General features: G+C 51.9%; 2 protein-coding genes across 11 annotated transcripts in view; one reads left to right on the forward strand and one right to left on the reverse strand.

Moving 5' to 3' along the window:
* Positions 1 to 14,878, forward strand: part of EYA3 (EYA transcriptional coactivator and phosphatase 3) — a 63,320-nt gene extending 48,442 nt beyond the window's left edge. For all 10 annotated transcript variants that reach the window (XM_074894138.1, XM_074894128.1, XM_074894130.1 and 7 more), the window contains 9 exons: positions 1,993 to 2,132; positions 3,935 to 4,018; positions 4,516 to 4,605; positions 6,837 to 6,895; positions 7,797 to 7,957; positions 9,525 to 9,639; positions 10,072 to 10,193; positions 10,467 to 10,567; positions 11,364 to 14,878. In XM_074894138.1, coding sequence (XP_074750239.1) covers positions 1,993 to 2,132; positions 3,935 to 4,018; positions 4,516 to 4,605; positions 6,837 to 6,895; positions 7,797 to 7,957; positions 9,525 to 9,639; positions 10,072 to 10,193; positions 10,467 to 10,567; positions 11,364 to 11,444 — 953 coding nt within the window. In that variant the 3' untranslated portion in view covers positions 11,445 to 14,878. The remainder of the gene's footprint in view (positions 1 to 1,992; positions 2,133 to 3,934; positions 4,019 to 4,515; positions 4,606 to 6,836; positions 6,896 to 7,796; positions 7,958 to 9,524; positions 9,640 to 10,071; positions 10,194 to 10,466; positions 10,568 to 11,363) is intronic.
* Positions 14,879 to 16,297: 1,419 nt separating this feature from the next.
* On the reverse strand, positions 16,298 to 19,570 carry XKR8 (XK related 8). The gene is made up of 3 exons (XM_074894245.1): positions 19,253 to 19,570; positions 18,283 to 18,479; positions 16,298 to 17,552 (listed from the first exon to the last, which is right to left on the reverse strand). The coding sequence occupies exons 1-3, from the start codon at positions 19,546 to 19,548 to the stop codon at positions 16,813 to 16,815; spliced, it is 1,233 nt and encodes a 410-aa protein (XP_074750346.1). The 5' UTR covers positions 19,549 to 19,570; the 3' UTR covers positions 16,298 to 16,812.
* Between the last annotated feature and the right edge of the window lie 278 nt (positions 19,571 to 19,848).

Consider the following 19,848-nt stretch of genomic DNA (forward strand, 5'->3'; position numbering starts at 1 on the left):
TGACAAGGACAAGAGCAAAGCCTTAATGCTTCTGGAGTCTTATGCAAGGAGTTACAAGATTCTTCCTGTGCTGTTGAACAGTTTTAAATTGAAATCTGCTGCTTGTTGCAGATTGGTAGGCTGGAAAAGAAAAATACAGATTCCGTTCATTTTTGTTGGTGCCCTGGGTGTGGCCAGGATGGAGTTAACTTTCTTCATAGCAGCATAGTTTTATGTGTTTTGGATTCATGGCTAAAGCAGTGTTGATAACACACCAGGGTTTTGGTTACTGCTGAACAATGCTTGTACAGCATTAAGGCTTTTTCCCCTCCATACCCCACCAGCAAGCAGGCTGGGGGTGGACAAGAAGGTGACACAGCTGGGACAGCTGACCTGAGCTGACTAAAGGGATTTCCCATACTTTATAATGGCATGTTCAGTGATAGAACCTGAAGTAGAGGAAGAAGGGTTGGGTGGGGTTTAGCTTCCAAGGTGGCTCTTGCTCGGAGATCGGCCGGGCATCAGCCTGCTTGTGGGAGGTGGTGAGTGATTGCCTTAGCAGTATTTTGCCTTCTCCATCTTCCCCGAGTCCATCAGTAGTACCTGAGCTCTGCCAAGGCCTCAAACTCATTCAAGCAACCTGAAAGCAGGGATGGGTAGCTGCCAGGGAGCAAAGCATACAAATTGATGGACCTCTCTCACCTTTACCTTACGGGATGCTACAGACAGGGGATGGCAAACACCATGCCGTGATGTAAATCAAGCAGCATGGTGCTTCAGGCACTCTCCCTCTTGCAGGAAGCAGTTGCCCTCTATTTGGGGTGAGCAACAGCAGATTTACCCATGAGAATTTGTTCTTATTTGGTGTTGAGAACCTAAGGAATCAAGTTGTTATTTCAAGGCACTGAACAGGGAATGGCCCAGTTGTTAGTGTTTTCAGTGCCATTTTCTTAACTCAGGAATTCTTCAGGTTCACCAGTTTGCATGAATTTTTGTAGGAATTACAATGTCTTGTCTTCAAGACCCGGACTGAATTCAAGCTCTTTCAAGTCCCCTGTGCCCTCTGCATTCCCACTACAGTTCTGGTCCTATTTCTGAACTAGTTAGGCAGACGTCTGGGATGTTAACTCTTCGGCCTGAACTGTTACTAAAGGATTCAGAGAGTATCTCCCATCACGGTCGTAATGTTCTGCACATCAAAGCATTGATTCTTTCTTTCATTTTTTTTTTTTTATGGTGGTTCTTTACTTTTTCCGTGGGAGGGTTGTTCTTACAGTAGCAGAATAGGCTCCATAATGTATCTCTGTCAGCCATGGCCATGGTGCGTGGCCAAGTCTGTGTCTCCAGGGCCAAGATCATCCCTGTTATTCTTTACTAATTCTTGGATAGGCCAATGGAGCTGTAGTCTGTCTGGTTCGCATTAGCACATTGTGGATTTGTGTGTGATTAACACACTCCAGATAACTCTGTGCGCTGGCTGTTGTGTAGCTGTTGGTCAAAGGCTCACAGTGGCACAGAAGTGAGTAGTGTACGGGGAGGTGGAAGCAGCGTGCATTGTATAGTGATGCTTGGCACAAAAGGCCTTTGACTAGTCCAAGAAATCTGGGAGGGAGAAGCATCGTTAAATGCTTGTCTTTGTGCACTCATTCCAGCCCGGGGGTTTCTGGTGCTCTCTCAAGAAGTATTAAAAGAAACTATTGAGTTAAAAACAGTTCCAGGGTAGTGAGAGAGCTGAGGGGTTACAGGCCTTAAGGAGGTTGGCTTTCTGCTGCAGGCAGGATGCAGCAAGTAGCTCAGTCCTGGTGGACCGAGTTGAGGAGATAGAGCTGTTTTGAAACAATGGGACAAAGAAATCATGTTTTATGTTTTAATAAGGGTTCAACTACTACTGCATCAATAAAGATAGCGTCTTACCTTTTGCAGAGGAGGTTTGTGGCCAAATTCTACAAGCTTTATGATGGCATTTGTTCTGAGACATGAGGGGGTGAGAGCTATGTGATTTCTTTCTTCTAGGAGATGCATCCACAAGTCCTTCATTGTCAAGAGCAACAGCAAGTAAAGAGTTAGATGAGCAGGCAAGAAAAAACATCCCTGGGAAGAACAGGGGGAAGAGGAAAGCAGATACCTCCTCCTCACAGGACAGTGAACTGGAGGTAAATAGTAATCTTGTTTTCTACAGGTAGTATTGCAGAATAGTGTGTTGGTAAAAGTGCTCCTCTCTTTCTTTCGTCCTATCTCCATGGAAATGGAAGGGAATCACAGAATGGTTTGGGTTGGAAGGGACCTTTAAAGGCCATCTAGTTCTAGTCCAACCCCCCTGCAATGAGCAGGGCCCTGTCCAAGCTGACCTTGAGTGTTTCCAGGGATGGGGCATCTACCACCTCTTTCCTTGTCCTGTCCAACAGCCCCTGTCCACCCCTTGTCCTATCTCAACAGGCCCTACTAAAAAGTCTGTCTCCATCTTTCTTATAAGCCCCCTTTAAGTATTGAAAGGCCGGAGTAAGGTCTCCCTGGAGCCTTCTCTTCTCCAGACTGAACAACCCCAACTCTCTCAGCCTTTCCTCACAGGAGAGGTGTTCCATCCCTCGAATCATTTTGTGGCCCTCCTCTGGACCTGCTCCAACAGGTCCATGTCTTTCATGTACTAAGAGATTATCTGGGAAATTCCCTGTACTAAGAGATTATCTGGGAAATTCCCATGGCCCATGTTATCTGAGAACTGGCCCAAATGAGTTCTTCCATGGTCCTTGACAAGCATCACTTACATGTCCCTTGGAATCATAGTGGTGTCAACGGAGGAGACACCTGGATGTCTCTAGTACAGCCTCCTGCTCAGAGCAGGGCTGTCCCCAGCACTAGAACCATGGCTTTGTCTAGCTGAGTCTTGAGAACCTCCACGGTTGGAGATCCTGTGCCTGTCTAGTGATCTGTCCCAGGACCACCATATCCACCTGGCAAAGGAGGTTTTGTCTCCAACTGGAATCTCCCAAGCTGCAAATTTCCCCTTCTTTTTCCACGGCAATTTTCCATCTGCCACTAGTGAGAAGAACTTGTCTTCATCATCTCTGCAGTTCCCTTTCAATTATCTGTGGTCTGCTGTTAGATCACCCTTGGTCTCTTCTTTGCCGAGATGAACCATCACAGCCTCTCCTCTAGGCTGCTGACCATCCCAGCCTTTTGCTGGCTGCTCTCTAGTTACCTCACACACCTCTGGAACATGGGGATGCAATCTGGGGTGACCTTCCCAGTGCCAAGTAGGGTGAGTCAGCACCTTCCTTCTATCAGCTAGGCACTCTGGGTGTTCCCCAGTACACAGTTCATCTTACCCACAGGAAGAGTGTGCTGCTGGCTCATGCTGTGTCTGGTGTCCACTGTCCCCTCCAGCTCCTTCCAGCCCAGACCAATATGAGGGGTTATTCTACCCCACATGCAGAATCTGCAGTTATTGAAATTCTTCTAGTTTCTGTTGGCCCACTTGTCAAGTATATCAAAGTCCTTCTGTACTGAAACTCTGCTATTCCTCATGGCAGCCAGTCCTCCTTATTTATCGTCACAGAGGTGTCTGTGATAAACCCCAAGGTCATTTACCTGGTGCTCTCCAGATCACAGACTGTAAACTTCTACCCTAAGCAGGGCTCTAAAGTTCATTAGCACTCTTTAAGTTTTTAGTTTTATAACTATAAAAGTAAGAGAAACTTTTGAAATAGTTTGACCAAGAGAGCCTTACTCTGAGTGTGTAGTTGCACTGTAGCAGTATATAAACTCCACTGCAGTAACTGGAAGAGTTTAATAATGTGTTCATCCTGTAAGATGGATACTGTTGTTCATATCTGTTAAGAGCATACTGCAACTAACCACAAAATGAACCCTAAAATTTGCTCCTTTCTCCTTTTCCAAACACTTAGCTCAGTGTTTGGAATATCTCAACTCTAACCTGTTTTTATTCTCTGTGCAGCGAGTGTTTCTCTGGGACCTGGATGAAACCATCATAATCTTCCATTCACTTCTCACAGGGTCTTATGCTCAAAAATATGGCAAGGTAATAGTGTCTTTTCTTTAGAAGAAAAACTGTTATCTGTTCTGCAGAATTAAATGTTAATCTTTGGAAAAGGAATAGAAAATGATACTTTGTTTTAAATATATAAGGTGATGCTTTTAAGTTGTTGGCAGTTTGGGATGGGGAAAGAACACTAAATTTGGCTTTATACAGAGCTGGGATATGGACATCACAAACACTTCCCTTTTAACAATAAAAGTCTTTGTCTGTGTTGCCTCTGAGAATGCATCAGTCTCTGCTATGCTGTACTGAAGTGTTTGGTTACATTTTGGGTCAATGTATTACCAGAATGTGGTTGAGATTTTTTTTCAATCAAGTTATTTAAAATCTTAGGAAAGTTGTAGTTCACACCGTTGAATGCAGATAGAATTGCATCAGGCTTGATATACAGTGGAAACTGTGCAATGTAACTGATTTATCACTATTTACTTCTGCCTGTAACCACTGTGAATTTACATTTTCTCTTTTTGTTTTGCCAGGATCCAACTCTAGTGATTGGCTCAGGTCTGTCCATGGAGGAGATGATTTTTGAAGTAGCTGACACTCACTTGTTTTTCAATGACTTGGAGGTACATGGCAAACGTTTTTGAAAGGCAAAACTCCACATTTCCTAGTTAGAATTACACTGCACTGTTGGTGAGGGCTGTTGTGCTTCAGAGCCAGTTAATGCTGAAACATGACAGCCTGCAAATCTGAAGTGGTTCTAAGCACAAGCAAATTGAAGAGGTGTACTCTTTTATCTGAGACAGGCATTCTGCAGACTTCTAGTGCCGTGAGCTCTCTTAGCTCTCTGATGGGTTTCTACTTGAACCTGTATAAATAAAAAGAGTGATGTCTGCTTTGTCTTATGTTTGCATTCTGGACTGGTAAACACTTCGCTTTCACTGATCCGCTTTTGAAATGGGGACCAGAGATGTGGGGAAAAAGGTGACCTTGAGAATGAAAGGGGCTTTAACTAAGCCAAGGGCAGAATACAACTTGTGCAGCTCAGCCAGTGCCTCCGTAGGTTACACTGGCCATGTAACAACTGTGAAGGACACCCTTCCACAGACAGGCATGCTGTAACCCTGGAGGTCCCACAGCACCCTCTGGTTTTTGTTCTTGCAAGCTGTCTCTGCTGCTCCCCCATTCCCATGCTGCCTCATGGACTTCTGATCAGCTCCTGTCCTCTTTCATGTGCAGTATTAAATACATCTCACTGTTCGGCACCAATTCCACAGAAGTTGAATATAAATCTTTGCTTTCATCATGGCAATGCTCTATGCTGTGCTGTGAAATCGTGTCAGATAGTAATGGATACAGTAATGCAACCTATTCAGAAAGGTGTGAGGAATGCCAGAATCTGGAATTAAATGGTTGGAAATAGCAAATTACCTGACTCGTGTCTTATCACAGAATCATAGAATGGTTTGGGTTGAAAGGGACCTTAAAGATCACCTAGTGCCAACCCCCTGCCAGGGGCAGAGACACCTTCCACTAGCCCAGGTTGCCCAAAGCCCCGTCCAACCTGGCCTTGAACCCTTCCAGGGAGGGGGCAGCCACAGCTTCTCTGGGCAACCTGTGCCAGGGCCTCACCCCCCTCACAGGGAAGAATTTCTTCCTTACATCTAATCTAAATCTGCCCTCTTTCAGTTTAAAACTCTTACCCCTCGTCCTATCCCTACACCCCTTGATCAAGAGTCCCTCCCCCCTTTCCTGTAGCCCCTTTAAGTCCTGGGAGGCTGCTCTAAGGTCTCCCCGGAGCCTTCTCTTCTCCAGCTGAACCCCCCCAACTCTCTCAGCCTGTCCTCACAGGGGGGTGCTCCAGCCCCCCAAGCATCACTCTTCTTTGATATGAGTCCACAAATACGGACTCCCGGACTTAATTTGCAGAATTTACAGGACTAGGTTAAAGCTTAGGAAGGCTGAATATGAGTAGTGTACAGTTAATTGTAGGTGCACCACTGATGCACATCATGGGAAAATGAGATGGTTTTGTTGATGCAAATAGAAACTTAGATGAAGTTTTCATTTGTGGCTGTGACAACTTGCAGCTGTGAACTTTGCAAAGGTGGTAATGACAGTTACCTCCCTGCCCCAGAAGAAGAAACAAAACAAACAAACAAACATAACCCAGAACACATCAAATACAGTCTCTTGTGCCGGAAAGGTAATCACTGGTATGTTAACTTTATGATCAACAACAACACTTACTGCTGTAGTGTTGGTTAGTAGCAGCAGTGGGAAGTTCTTGAAATGGGGAAAACTCGTTTCCTGTCCTAAGGTATTTGCAGTTTATCTCTGGGTTAGCTGGGCTGTGCTAAGCACCAGAATCTTGGCAGTGCCACCATGCTGATGTTTCTTTCACTCGGGGTTTGTGCTGTGGCTCTCCTGTAACAGAATCGACCATCGTGTTTGAGAAATGTAATACCAATACTTGAGCAGATAATGTGGTTTTGGGGTTTTGTTTGTTTGCTTTTGTGAACTGACAAAAAGTGAGCTTTGAGTCCAACCTGTTTAGTGAGTGTCAGAGTTCCTTTTTTGCAGACAACTCAAAATGTCACAGAAACATGATTTTTTCAGACTTTTCTGGTACTTCAAATCCCAGTCTTGGCAAGGATCTGTAGGTGCTGAGAAGTAAAACCTAGTACTGGCAGGCAAAGCTAATGGAAGCTGTGTGTAGCTTTGTGGAGGCAGTGTGGCATGGCTTGTTGCTGTTGGGAAACCTGAGAGCGTTGTTTTATATCACACTTTTTTTAGTCTGCAAATTTCAGTATATTCCTGGAGCACAACAGTGTGACTTTATTTTTTTCTTGAACAGGAGTGTGACCAGGTCCACATAGAAGACATGGCATCTGATGACAATGGCCAAGATTTAAGGTGGTGTATTGACGAGTGCATGACATGTATAGCTGATGTAATCTGGTTTTTGTCAACACTTCAAACCCAAATGGGGTTATGGGATGGAGGTTAGCATTGAGCAGGGGAGGAAATTTGGCAAACAGTGTTTGTTTGCTGGGTGGTATTTCTTTGAAGACCTACAAAACATTGAGATTTTTGGAATTATAGTGTGAATTATATTGTCTGCTGTTGAATGTTGCCTGTGTGCTCAATGTCATGTGATGAATGGAGAACAAACACTCCAGACTTCATGATCTGGACATGTGAAGGTCTCCCTATGGTTTGCATCCCTGTGTGAGCTGGTTGTGCACAGTCAGGTGGGGCGAGGGTAAGTTTTCTGCTGCATTAGTGAGCTGACCTGGCTCATGGGAAGGTCTGAGAAGTGCCTGTCTGTCAGGGAGAAAGAAATATGGGGAAAGTGGTGAAGCAAGACCTGCTTGCAGTCATGAGCTGGTAGAGCAGCTCTTCTCTTTGTGGAGCTCCAGCTGTGATACAAAGACGCAGATGTCATGTTTGGAAGATACTATGCTGGGGTTTATCACTGCAGGCTGAGAAAGGGGTTAGTGGGGAGGATACTCTGTATCGGCGAGGAGTGAGCGGTCAAAGAGCAAAAGAAGGTTTTGTAGCAGAGGGTTTGAAAGAATTGTTGAATCAATACATTTGAGTACAACAGTTCAGAACCAGCAGCAAATGTAGTTGGGTATCAGAGTATGTTGCCCACAGGAGTCGGTCTCTGCTGTTGGGGTGCAGTGGTGGCTGTGCAGAGTTCCCCTCTGGTGTTTTCTAGCTGCTGTCAGAGCTGAAGGCTGCAACCCTGCCAGAAAAGCTACAGAGATTTTGCTGCTGTGGCACGTGTAACAGATCTGCTTTTCTGAAATAGCAACTACAATTTCTTCACGGATGGCTTCAGTGGCTCAGGAAGTAACGCAAGTCGCAGCCCCTCAGTTGAGGTCCAGGGTAAACTGGACTGGATGAGAAAACTGGCCTTCCGCTACCGCAGGGTACGAGAGATCTACGACAAATACAAAACCAATGTTGAAGGTGAGTGTTCACCTAAACAGGGTTTGTGGTGCCAGTCTCCATCCTTCCTCAGAACTTTTCCTTTCCTGAATGTTTGGACATGAAAAGTAACATTCTCCTAGTGCTAAATGGGATCAAATCTCCATGGAATCTAAGAGGGTACATCTTCCAAAACAGAACGGCGTGCCATGCAGCCTGTGAGTTATATAGATGGGGATGGTTGGTCAGTCCTGGATCCAAGAGAAAATTTTGGTGCAAACAGTGTCCCTTTGCTAATTTTGTATGAAAGGATGCCTGTCACTGCTTAGAAAGGGCCTAAATGACTTACATATCATGCTGTGTCTTCACAAGTGTCTTCACTTGTGTTTTCACTTGTGTCTTCACAAAATCTGTCTTTTATCATGCCATTGTCAAGAAATGCAGCGTTCACCCTTTTGGCTGTTGTGCTCATAGTCTGACTTGACATCTCTACCATCTGTCCACAAAGTCACTTAAAATCTTCAAGTTTTGTTTCCCTTCCAAAGTAGTAATAATGATGCAAACCAGATACCAAACGTAGATAAATTTTCCGTTTAGTCTGAATCTTGGCATTGACATCCCTGGGAAGGGGGTGCTGCTGGAGCAGCTCACCTGGCAGGGTGACTTGGCCTGCTGGGTTGTGGGTTTGGGTACCCTTTGTCTATGCAAAAAAACCATGATAGAAAGTTTTCTCAGATGCATTTGCTAAAAAACAGGTGTTCAAAACTATAACTTTGAGCCTTAAAAATCTATCAATGTAAGTCTGCATTTCAGCATGCTGCAATTACCTTATTTCTGGTAGGGGTCAGATCATTATTCCATATTTTGCATGTGGGAAACTTGGATGCAAAGTTTTTTGGGCCTTGTCTAAAGCCACATGGTAAAACAGTTGCCAGCACAGCCCACAGTGGGCAGCCTCACTGTCAGAGGACTGGTGTAGTTCAGGGCTGGAGTGAGGTGGGGGGTTCGTACGTCACGGCTGGAAGTTGGGGGGAGAGAGGTTCAGACTCAAGGTGCTCCTTGTTGTATTTACTGATGGGAGCAGGTTTGAGTGTATGGGCTCCATTTCTGGCTGCTTTTAATTCAAAACTGGATGTTTTGAGAAAATGATACCTAAAAGGGATAAAAAATATGGGGATTTAAAAAAAAAAAAAGGCAGTTAAAAAAGATATCTAGAAAGGATTAAAGTGGAAAGGGTCCTTGGGAAGTAGGAAGTCCAAAAGGGTGACTGCAGGAGTTCCTTCCCCTGCTCTCTGTGGTCTCAGACAACACCTAACTGCTGTGAGTGCTTTGTGCAAGAGAAACGCATTTTGTTGCATTTATCCTGAGAAATGATTTGAAATAATCAGAGAACAGTATCTACCCAGTTGCCCACAGTCAGTCACGTGTCTGGGCTCATCTCTGTCACTGGCAGCTGGTTTCTCCCATTGCCTCGAGACAGTCTCAGCTTTCAGATGCCTTCATACCGTGTTATTTACTGCAGAACAGGCAGCTGTTGAATTGAGTGATGGCTCTCTCTGTGTTAGACTTGCCAACTCGGCTGAGAAAACTCATGTTGCTTGCCTTCCAGGCCTTCTTAGTCCGCAGAGGAGGGAAGCTCTGCAGCGACTAAGGACTGATATAGAAGTGCTAACAGATTCCTGGCTGGAAACTGCATTAAAGTCCCTGCTGCTCATACAGTCCAGGTATGGAAACTGGAAATGTGTGTATTGCTTTCTCAGCCCTTTCTCTCACTGAGATGTGCTTGCGGTGCTGTGTTGCAGCAGTGTCCATATATAATACCAGTGCTGTTTGTCACAGGTACTGGGAAGCAAAGTGAATGAGTGCAGGAACTCCACCTCTGAGCACCCGTTAGGATTTTTCTGCTGGAACATCTGTTGTTAGGAAGGTCCCCATAATAGGACTGTGCTTGCAAAACTGCATTTCTGCCAGAGAATTTCTGTTTGAAATGAAAAGCAAACAGACAAAAACCACAAATCAAAATCTTGGCCTAAAAAGCCTCTTGAAAGCAGGACAACAAAGCACATGGGACTTTGGAAAGCTGAGCAAGCTGCCCAGAGTAGCCCTCGGCGCCACTGGCTGTCGATGTGCTTTTACAAGTGTTTTTCTTCTTTCAGAAAAAACTGTGTGAACATCCTGATCACAACCACCCAACTGGTGCCAGCTCTTGCCAAAGTTCTCCTGTATGGATTGGGCGAGGTGTTTCCCATCGAAAATATTTATAGTGCTACAAAAATAGGTAAGGGGTTGTGCTGAGTACCTGGCACTGAGGCGTCTGCTGTGGATTAGCTGGAATTTTGGAAATAAAATTTCTGCAGCTGAACAGCCCCTGTGGCTGCTGACATCCAGGTGGCCACGTAATAGTGGTGGCTTCTGGCCTATGAGCTGAGCTGGGTGTTAGCCCCTTCTCAGTAAAACGAGAATGTGTTTCTGTACTGGGAAGAAGGGACCTGTTCGGGCTTCTGTCACTCTCTGCCTAAGGCTCGTTACAGTGGGATTGTCTTTTTGACAGGTAAAGAGAGCTGTTTTGAGAGGATCGTGTCACGGTTTGGGAAGAAAGTCACCTATGTGGTAATTGGAGATGGGCGTGACGAAGAGGTTGCAGCGAAGCAGGTGGGTTTCTGACTCTGCAGGGGTGGGTGTGGGTTGATGCAAAGGGCAGTTACTGCAGCAGTCTTTATCTGCAGGGACTCTTTTTCCAGGGCTGAACTCTTCAGGCCGGGGCAGCCAGGGGGAAACTTTGCCTTTGATGCAAGAGATCTTTCACTGCTTTCAGACAGGGAGTTTTCTGGCTCTTGGGGTTTAAAGTTTCTGTTCTACTGTTGTTTAGGATTGCGTATAACATTGTCCCTGTAAACAGTATCTTGATGTAGCATGTCTTGATCATAGCATGCAGCTATCAGTTAGGGTAATGCAATTTTTCAGAAGCCCGGAGGGAGTGAAGACTCGGTTGCCAGCAGTCAGATCAATACACAGCATCTACCATCAGTCTGACAAGGGGCAAACAGTTTGATTGGTTTGGACAGGTCATGCGAATTAAGGGCAGTGAAGTGCACAGATTACTGTCAGGTCATCACCTCTGCAGGCTTCACACTGTCTGCCAGGTGCCCGAGTTGTCATCTGTGCAGGTTCCTGGGAGCCCTGGAAAGGCTCTTCTGGAGAAGCAGCAGCTCAGTCGAGCGCTGAGGTTTCCATCAGGAGCAGGCGAAGCAGCTGATAGTCCGTGTCGGTGCCCGTCATAAACAGGCGTGCAGATAAGCTGGGCTTACCCGTGTGCCACGCCTGAGGTCCCTCCTGAGCACGGTGTGCTCGGACAGCGCTGTCGGAAGCACCGTATTGCACAACCCTACAGGTGCCCCTGGGTGTAAAACCCCTGCATAAACCTGCCTTTGTCATGTCTCTGCCACAGCACAACATGCCTTTCTGGAGGATCACAAATCACGCAGACCTCGTGTCCCTTCACCAAGCCCTCGAGTTAGACTTCCTGTAAGAAGTCGGAGCAAAGGCGTCACTGCAGCTCCTGCAAGCCCTCTCCATCACTGCGGAGGCAGAAATTTCGTACATTTGGGGACTCACTTTTCAGCTTGATGAAGAAAACATACCTAATGCAAACTGTACAGTAGAACATGACAGCAGGTTGTTTCCTCAGGAGCACAGGTCCTGCCACCTACAAAGGTGTCCTATAAGGAAGCACTAGACTCAGCAGAGCTAGAGCTTGTCTGAAGAAGAGACTTACAGAAGCCAGCTGAATTCCTCTAGCAGGTAGTCTCCAGAGGGAGCGGGTGATACAACAGCAGAAGTATTTGTAAGAGCCTTCTCCTTTCTATTCAGCTTAGTTGTAGAACCCAAGTAAACACAAAACCTTATTTTTATAGAAGAATACTGATGGCAGAGCTGAACCTCCCTTGTTTCGTAAAGCCGAAAAGAGCTATGTTTTTTCCATAGGAGATATTAATGAAAATGTCAAAAATACCTCTATTGCTGTGAAATGTGTCCTCTTTCCTTCCCTGGGTGTTCAAAGCAGTTAATTTATTACAATGTCCTTATGTTATTTCCTCAACATGGGATTACTGGAAAATAGAAAGACAAGGGAATGTTTCTGGGATACGGGGTTCCTTGCAGAGGAAAGTGTTGGTGTTCCGAGTTGATCCCGGTGGCTTCTAGTCAATGTGTGCACAAGCCCTGTTACCAAGCAGGAGATCATTGGATTCCAGCTATCCATGACCCAGACCGTAGATCCCACAGATTTTCCCTGTAAAGGAATACAAACCTGCCTGTGAACCTTAGGTACAGCACAACGCTATGGCAGACTGCTCCGATGTGAAGAGAGTCCTCACCTGGACTAGGAATAGTTTGAGAGAACTAAATCCTCATGAGTGTTACAAAGAAAGGTATGGTTATTAACCTTCACCTCTGCTTTCCTGATGCCATTTGTGAGAGTTAGTTCCTTTTAGTAGAATCAGATTCAATTTTCCTGTATTTTTCTTTACATTAGCCTAACTACATAGTTAGAAACAAAACTTAAGGGGGACTTAAGAGGGACTTAATTTTCTAAGACACTGTGACTTGGCAGCCTGGAGCACACTGGCCCTGGGAGTGATGGTTACGCTGATTTTTCTGCTGCCATCTCAGAAAAAAAAGGCTGGAGTCAGTGACCTGCAGTACCACTGGCCTGAAATAGCCAGCTGAGGACTGGGGGCTGGCGTGGGGTGCTGGTTTTGTGCCAGGTCAGGCTGCGTTTGGTGGAATCTGCCTCCTCCCTGTACCCCGATGGCACCGAATCAGCAGTTGCCTGGGGTTTGTGCACAGAGGACACAACTGCTGAGCCCCACGGCTGCTGTTCCTGCCGAGCGGAACGTCACAGCTGCCCCCACACCCCTCCAGATCGCTGGGTTCCTCTGGGGGTCATGCGTCCGGGGCGCGCGGGGGAGTGCTCTGTAAGCATGGCACTTGAGGGGGGACACCGATCCGCTCAGCCTGTGCCCACAGAAGCAGGTGATGGGATTGCTGCATTCTTTTCATGGCATTAATTACCGAGGAATAATTTCCATCAGCGCTGGAGGGTTGCTGGGCCAGCTCAGCACAGGCTCTGCTGTGCCCTGGGGGCAGCTCCGGTCCCCACCGTGGAGAAGGTGGCTAGAGCAGGGGGTTTGGATGCCCAGAGCAAAGAGACTGGACACGCACGTCTCTGTTTCACATGTTCCTGGTTCCAATTTTGCTTCTTTTAAGAAAACAAAAAATTAAAATCAGAGATTCTTTTTCTCCAAGGTGGTCACAGGAGTCAGGAGTGGTCTGCCTGCCTGCCAGCTCCATGCTGGGTGTTGGCCTTGTGCCCCGACCTCAGGCCGATGCTCTGGGTCTGTGTGGTTCCCCAGGAACACTCTGTTTCAGGAACGTGCCATCTGTGTAGAGCTGCTGCCTGCGAGCAACGTGACCTCTTGTCCCATTAGAAAAATCCGAGGAGTCACTTTCTGCTGTGGCTGTTACTGCCCAGCTCACTTTGGGCTGCTGAGAGCTGCCGCTCCGCTCGCAGCAGAGCCCAGGGGGCGAGGGGGACGCGCTGTGCAGTGCTCAGCAGCCGGGTTTGGAGGGAAGCAGGAGCAGGAGCCCACGGGGGATGTTCTCCTGCTGGCTGCCTCCACAGGATGGAGAGCTCGGGTGTGTTACCGGGTGTTCCCACCCAGCTGGGGTGGCTCGTGTAGCGCGTGCTGGCGTTTTACAGCAGCCTGGGCCCAGGGCAGAGCGGGGAGAGATGCTGCAGGGCCACGTGAGAGTCCAGTTCATCTGGGGTCCCTGTGAAGTGTCAGTACTGCGTCAGCCGGAGCAGATCTGGTAGGAAGTCAGCCATGCTGAGAAACAGCCCCATTGCTCCCAGGGTCTGAAACGTTCCCAGATCAGGACTTAGTGCAGTCACAGTCTGTGCTGGATCCTGAACATCTCTGCGGGTCCCCAGCCCATCCAAAGGTCTCCTGCAAGCGGGCTTGGGAGGTGTCCCAGGCTCTGAAACAGCCTGTTAGGAGCACGTCTCGTACTCCAGCTGGCTGAACTTTGGGATTAAAACCTGTGCCTTAACCTCCCACCACCCGGCGTGGCTGAGCGGCCCCTTTGCTTCACTGATGTCCAAAGCAGCTTGCGGGAGAGCTGTGCTGGCCCGCGCTGGGAGGTGGGATGTGTTTTGCCCAGGCACTCACAGCGAGTGCTGGACCCAAGGAACCAAGCAGCCCGGCAGCTGGCTGGCTTTGCTTTGTGTTTGTTTAAAATGTTTTAAGGAAATTTTAAGATGTTGGCAAAATTTTAGCTGAGTGTGGAACTCTTGCAGCCAGTGACATTTCATACTGATATTTATACGATGTTTCCTTGAATGTATGTAAAGTACTTTTATAATAGGAGGTTGATGGTACATTTCTGTGTTTATGTTTAATAAAGGTTGACCTGGCTATTTTATTTTTTCCTCTGCTGGCTGAATTTAAGACTTTTCCTGTCTCTTGCATGGCAGGAACACCACTTCTGTCCAAGCGTTGATCTTTTTTCTGTTTCTGTGCTCTCCCATTACCCCTGTCCTGGCTGTAGCTGAACTGATGACAACCCCAAAGGCCTGAACAACAGCCGGCCCACTGGCCCGGGGCACGGCCGCTGAGCCCCGCTGGGTGCTGCCGGCCTCCCCTCCAGCTTCACCCCCGCTGTGGAGGCTTTAAAAAACCGCCTGATCCACTAATATTTGGGGGAGATGTCCACGCTGGTGCCCACGGGAAGCAGCAGGACACACACACACGCCCCCCCAGAGCCCACAGCAGCGTTTTTGCTGCGCTGCCAACCCCCCAGCAGCGCGAGAGGGGTGAGCCCCGGAGCCTTTACCCGTTCATGGTCTGTGTAATGGGAACTGTCCTGTGAGCTGGAAAAAAATAAAAGTCTTTATTTTCTATAGTCACTGCTTCAGCCTGTTCTCTGACCCACCTGCGGCCAGTCCCCATCAGTATTTGGGGCCACAGCTCGGGCACGGGCACAAGGAGCCGCCAGAGGCCTCGCTCCCTGGGGTGCCCTGTGGGAGCCAGCAGTGGAGGCACCGGCTGCCCCGCTCTGCTGCGGTGCCCGGGGGGGGCACAGGGCGCCGGGAGGGCCCCGCACCAACCCCCCTCCCACCCCTTGCTGTGGTCCTTGGCCACAGGCTGATCCTGTTACAGCAGCGGCTGTGAAAGGAGCATTTCAGCTGCTCCTGCAGCTGCATCCTGCGGCCTCCCCCCGCCCTGGTACAGGGGAGTCCCCTCCTGGGACAGGGTCCTGCTGGGGGGGGGTGGGCGACAGGCAAAGGGAGGGGGCCAAGGGCCAACGCTGTGGGCAGCCAGGATGTGCCTGAAAAGGACATCTGGAAGGAGGGTGCAGAGAGGGGGGGGATGAGTCTCTTGAGCCAAGGAACCAGCGCCAGGACAAGAGGGAATGGCCTCAAGCTGCGCCAGGGCAGGGTCAGACTGGCTCTTAGGAAGGATTTCTTTGCAGAAGGGGTTGTTGGGCGTTGGAATGGGCTGCCCAGGGCAGGGGGGGAGTCCCCATCCCTGGAGGGGTTGAAGAGTCGGGTTGACCCAGCGCTGAGGGATCTGGTGGAGTTGGGAACGGTCAGGGTGAGGTTCATGGTTGGACTGGAGGAGCTTCAAGGGCTTTTCCAGCCGAGATGATTCTGGGATTCTGTGCCACGGCTGCTGGCTGGGCAACAGCAAAAACAACCCCGGGGCCATTTTGGGACCTGCTGGGATTTTGGCACTGAGCCAGGGGCGCGCGGGTGTTGGTGCCCAGGAGCTGGCACAGCCCCACATCAACAGCCACCTACAGCTGGGGAACTGGTTGTGGCCACCTCCAGCCTGGCCACAGTGTCAGCAGCACCGCCCAGGGTGTGGTGGTAGAAATGCCAGCAAAGGGGCTGTGGCCACAATAAGCCAGGAGGGCTGAGCCACACACAGGGACACAGCTGCTGCCCCCCAAGACGGGGTCCCATGGCTGCACCCTGCACCCCACAAACAGCATTTGCTGCTGCTCGAAGGAGAAAAGTGACAGCGTGGGGCAGCAGCAAAGGGGTGACCTGCCCAGCCTAGGCCCCAGTGCCCAGCTTCAGGCATGAAGCATCAGCTCTGCCCCTCTCTCAGCCCCCAGCAGAAAGGGAAAGGCAGGAAAGGACCCAGCAAACGTGGCAAAGGGCAGAATCAATGTTTCTGTTCGTGGAGAATCCACACTGGAATGTGCTTCCCCGTTTGTGAAGGGGCAAAGCGCTGCCACAACACAGGGGCACAGCCCCCACCTGCCCGGACCCTGCACTGTCCCACAACACCCTCCCCAGGGTGCGGACACCCCACGGCTCTGCCCGCGCGGGACAGCTGCTCTCCCTGCACATGGGAGACTCTGCCTCCTTCCCTGTCCCTCCCTGAACACGGCGATAACAGGCGATCTTTGACCTTGACAGCAAAACAGAAGGAAAATCCTGGCTGGAAACAGAAAGATCCTTGGCTGGTACCAAGGAGGGAACAAGGTCTTCCCCCACCACCCACCTCGCTGAGCAGCAGCAGCAGGCACAGAGAGAACAAACCATTGCACTTTTTTTTTTTTTTTTTGGAAAAAGATAGTAATAAATAAAGAAGCAGCTGACAGCAGTGCAGCCCCAATGTGTTGGACCCCCCCCCCCCCAAGCACCGTGGCTCTCGGTAAGGGCACAGCCATGGGAGCCATGCTGTGTGCCGTGGGACTGGGGTGCTTGCACATCTCCCCCTGGTCTCTGCCAAGTCCCTCCAGCTGCCCAAAACAAGGAGTGGGCAGAACGGGGAGCAGGACTAACAAATCTGTCTCCCTGGCAAGTCACTTTGGAGGGGCCAGGCTCAGACAGCAGACTCAGCAGCAGCAGCCCCGTTCAGGAAAGGCTGCTCTGATGGCTGGGAGACGGGGAACTGGGTCTGGGCCAGCCACCGCATCCGCCTGTTCACGAGGTCTGGCACCGAGAGCGAGCGGAACCCCAGCCCGTCGCTCCTCCCGTTGGCATCCACCTCATCACTGACACCTTCCTGCTGTGCCCGCACGTTGGGGTGCAGCCACTTGTAGTAGGTGACCCTCAGTGCCAGCCCCAGCAGGTAGCAGGGCAGGGCGGCGGAGACCACCGGGACGAGGTACGAGTCCTGGTCGGAGGGGAAGCGGCACCAGAGCCAGGACAGGGCCAGCAGCGCGCTGTCCGCCAGGATGAAGCCGTGATAGATGATGCTGCGGTGCAGCGTCCTCCCCGGCGCCACGTTGAACCAGCTGAAGTAGAGGATCACGGCCACCATGGCTCGGTAGAGCTGCTCGGGGCCGGGCGCCTCCATGAAGTCCGTGCCCTGCAGGCTGACCCAGAGGAACATCGCCAGCCACACGAGCGGGAAGTGGACAGCCACGGCGTAGGGCCAGAGCAGGGCAAAGAGGGCGACCGTCAGGATGCGGGGGCAGATGAGGAAGAGGTTCCACAGGAAGTAGATGATGGAGGAGCCCCGGCTCAGCTCGTACTTGTCTTGCAAGAAGGAGCGCAGGGACTGGTGGTAGTCCAGTAGAGACCAGGTCACACACAGGAACGCAGTGCAGATCCCCAGCCCTGCAAACACGGTGGGGGAGATGCTGAGGGCAGATTGAGGCAGGGAGCACAGCTCAAACTTCCCCCTGCCCGGCATTCCTAAAACGAGCTTCCCACCAGTTCACAAAGCAGCTGCTGTGGCTGGTCAGAGCCTCAGCACCTGCGTCCCTCCCCTGGCCTTCCACCCTTCCCAAGGAGGAGGCTGGTGACTGGCCTTGCCCGGAAGATGGGGAAGAAGTGAGGGCCCGCGTGGTTCTGCAGAGCGAATCTCCCAGCCAGGGAAGCGCCCAGCCCACGTGGGCAGGAGATGAGTGCTGTGTCCACCCAACCAGCGCATGGTTGGGTCCCCATTTCACTGCAGTGACACTTGCTCCCCACTCCAGGATGGGCACCAAAGCACCTCCTCGGTGGCTTGTCCTCCACCTTCTGTCCATATCCACAACAGCACCTCCCCAGCAGGCTCCTGATTTCTCTTCTGACCCCCAGCCTCTCCTGGGGCAGGGAGGAGAATGGCCACAGAGGTCCCCCAGCTTCTACCCTCCCACCCCAAGCCCTGCACAGTCCATTGGGCATGTGAGCTCAGGACAGGGGCCCACCCTGTGTGTCACGTCAAGGGGAGGAGTGATGTGGGAGAAGAACGACACCTCAGACCAGGACAGACAGACAAGTGTCCTGCCAGGTCTGGCCTGTCCTGTCCAAGCCCACTCTGACCTCAAGCCTGCACCCCCTTCCCCTGGTCCCACCCCCTCACCCTGGGAGGGCTCTGCCTTGTTTGTCCACAGGATAACGTAGAGGAGCAGGGTGAGCTGCGGGGTGTTCTCCAGGAAGGTCTCGAAGAGACGCAGCATGCTGATGTCGTGGGAGAGGAAGGCCATGCGGCTCTGCTCCTCCTCCTCCTCCTCCTCCGCCCAGCACACCTTCCAGCCCACCTTCAGCGCGTGGAGGCACCTGTGTGGGGACGCGGCCAGTGGCGAGGGGCTGCTGGGTGGCAACGCCCCGTGCCCCTTGGTCCTCACGCTGCCCTGGCAGGACAACTTAAAACGCTCCGATTTACGCTCAAACCTCTCCCTCCCCCTTCCCAAGCCAAGCCCCGCGGCCTCCACACGATGCCACTGTGGGAAGTTCAAGCGTGAAATCGAGCATCGCCCTCGGTGACCGCAGCCAGGGTATTCCCTTCCCCCGGCCGGGACGCACAGCGGAGCCGCGCCGCCTCCCCGGGCAGCCGGGAGAGCCAAGGCCCGGGCGAGGTTTTGGGGCGTTCACCGCTGCTGCGGGCTCCAACACCCGCCCTGCTCGGTGTGGCACCGGGAGATGTGTCCCGGGGCACGGCCGAGAAACCTCCGCTGGAGGGACACCGGGGGCTCCCCCGGACGTGTTTCCACCTGGCTCCGACGGGGCTGAGCCAAACGGCTCTGCCTGGGGACCCCCTTGGAAATCCCGACACTTCCCCGGCTCCCACGTCCCCGCGGGTGTCGCGATGCCCAAGGGGGTCCCCGGGCAGAGCGGTGGATGCAGGGGGTCCGGTCCCTGCCCCCCCCCCCCCCCCAGGAGGGAGCGGACTGGGAGGGGAAGGGGAGAGGCTGGGGCAGAGCGGCGGGTGATGCCGGGGGAGGATCCGGATGCCCGGAGGATGCCGGGGGGAACCCCAGGGCGGGGCAGGGCGGGGCGGGGAGGCCTTGGGGGGGCGGAGGGGGGTGCAGCTGCGGGGGGGGACACCGTACCTGAAGAGGAAGCCGAGCTGGAGGAGGTGGAGGGCGGCGAGCAGCCACGGGGGCACGTCGGGGCGCAGGGCGGGCGGGTCGGAGCGGAGCCAGAGCCAGCTGCAGGCCTGGGTGGCGACCGAGGCGGCGGCCAGCAGCGCCAGCACCAGCGCGGCCCAGCCGAGCTGCCCCCGCCGCGCGTACTCCGCCGCCACCCACCCGTCGGCGAACACGTCCAGCGCCGCCGCCGCCGCCCCCCCCGCCGCCAGCGCCAGCTGCCACGGCCCGAACCGCGGCGGGGCCGCGCCTGGCGCCATCAGCGGGGCCGGCAGCGACCGCCCGCCCGTGGGACCCGCCCCGGTGGGACCCGCCCCCCGCGGGACACGCCCCTGGTGGGCCACGCCCCTTCCTCAGGACACGCCCCCGGTGGCACACGTCCGTCCCGGTAGGACCCGCCCCCGATAGGCCACGCCCCCTCAGTGCACGTGTGTCACCGTGGCCACGCCCCCCGGTCACGCCCCCGCCGCCCGCCCCGGGCCCGCCCCGGCTCCTCCCCGCGCGCAGCCCCTCGGCCCGGGGGCGGTGTCGCTCCTGCCCCTCCCGGGAGGCAGCGCCCG

Source organism: Strix uralensis, chromosome 25, assembly GCF_047716275.1.
Source record: "Strix uralensis isolate ZFMK-TIS-50842 chromosome 25, bStrUra1, whole genome shotgun sequence".
Taxonomy (NCBI): Eukaryota; Metazoa; Chordata; class Aves; order Strigiformes; family Strigidae; genus Strix; species Strix uralensis.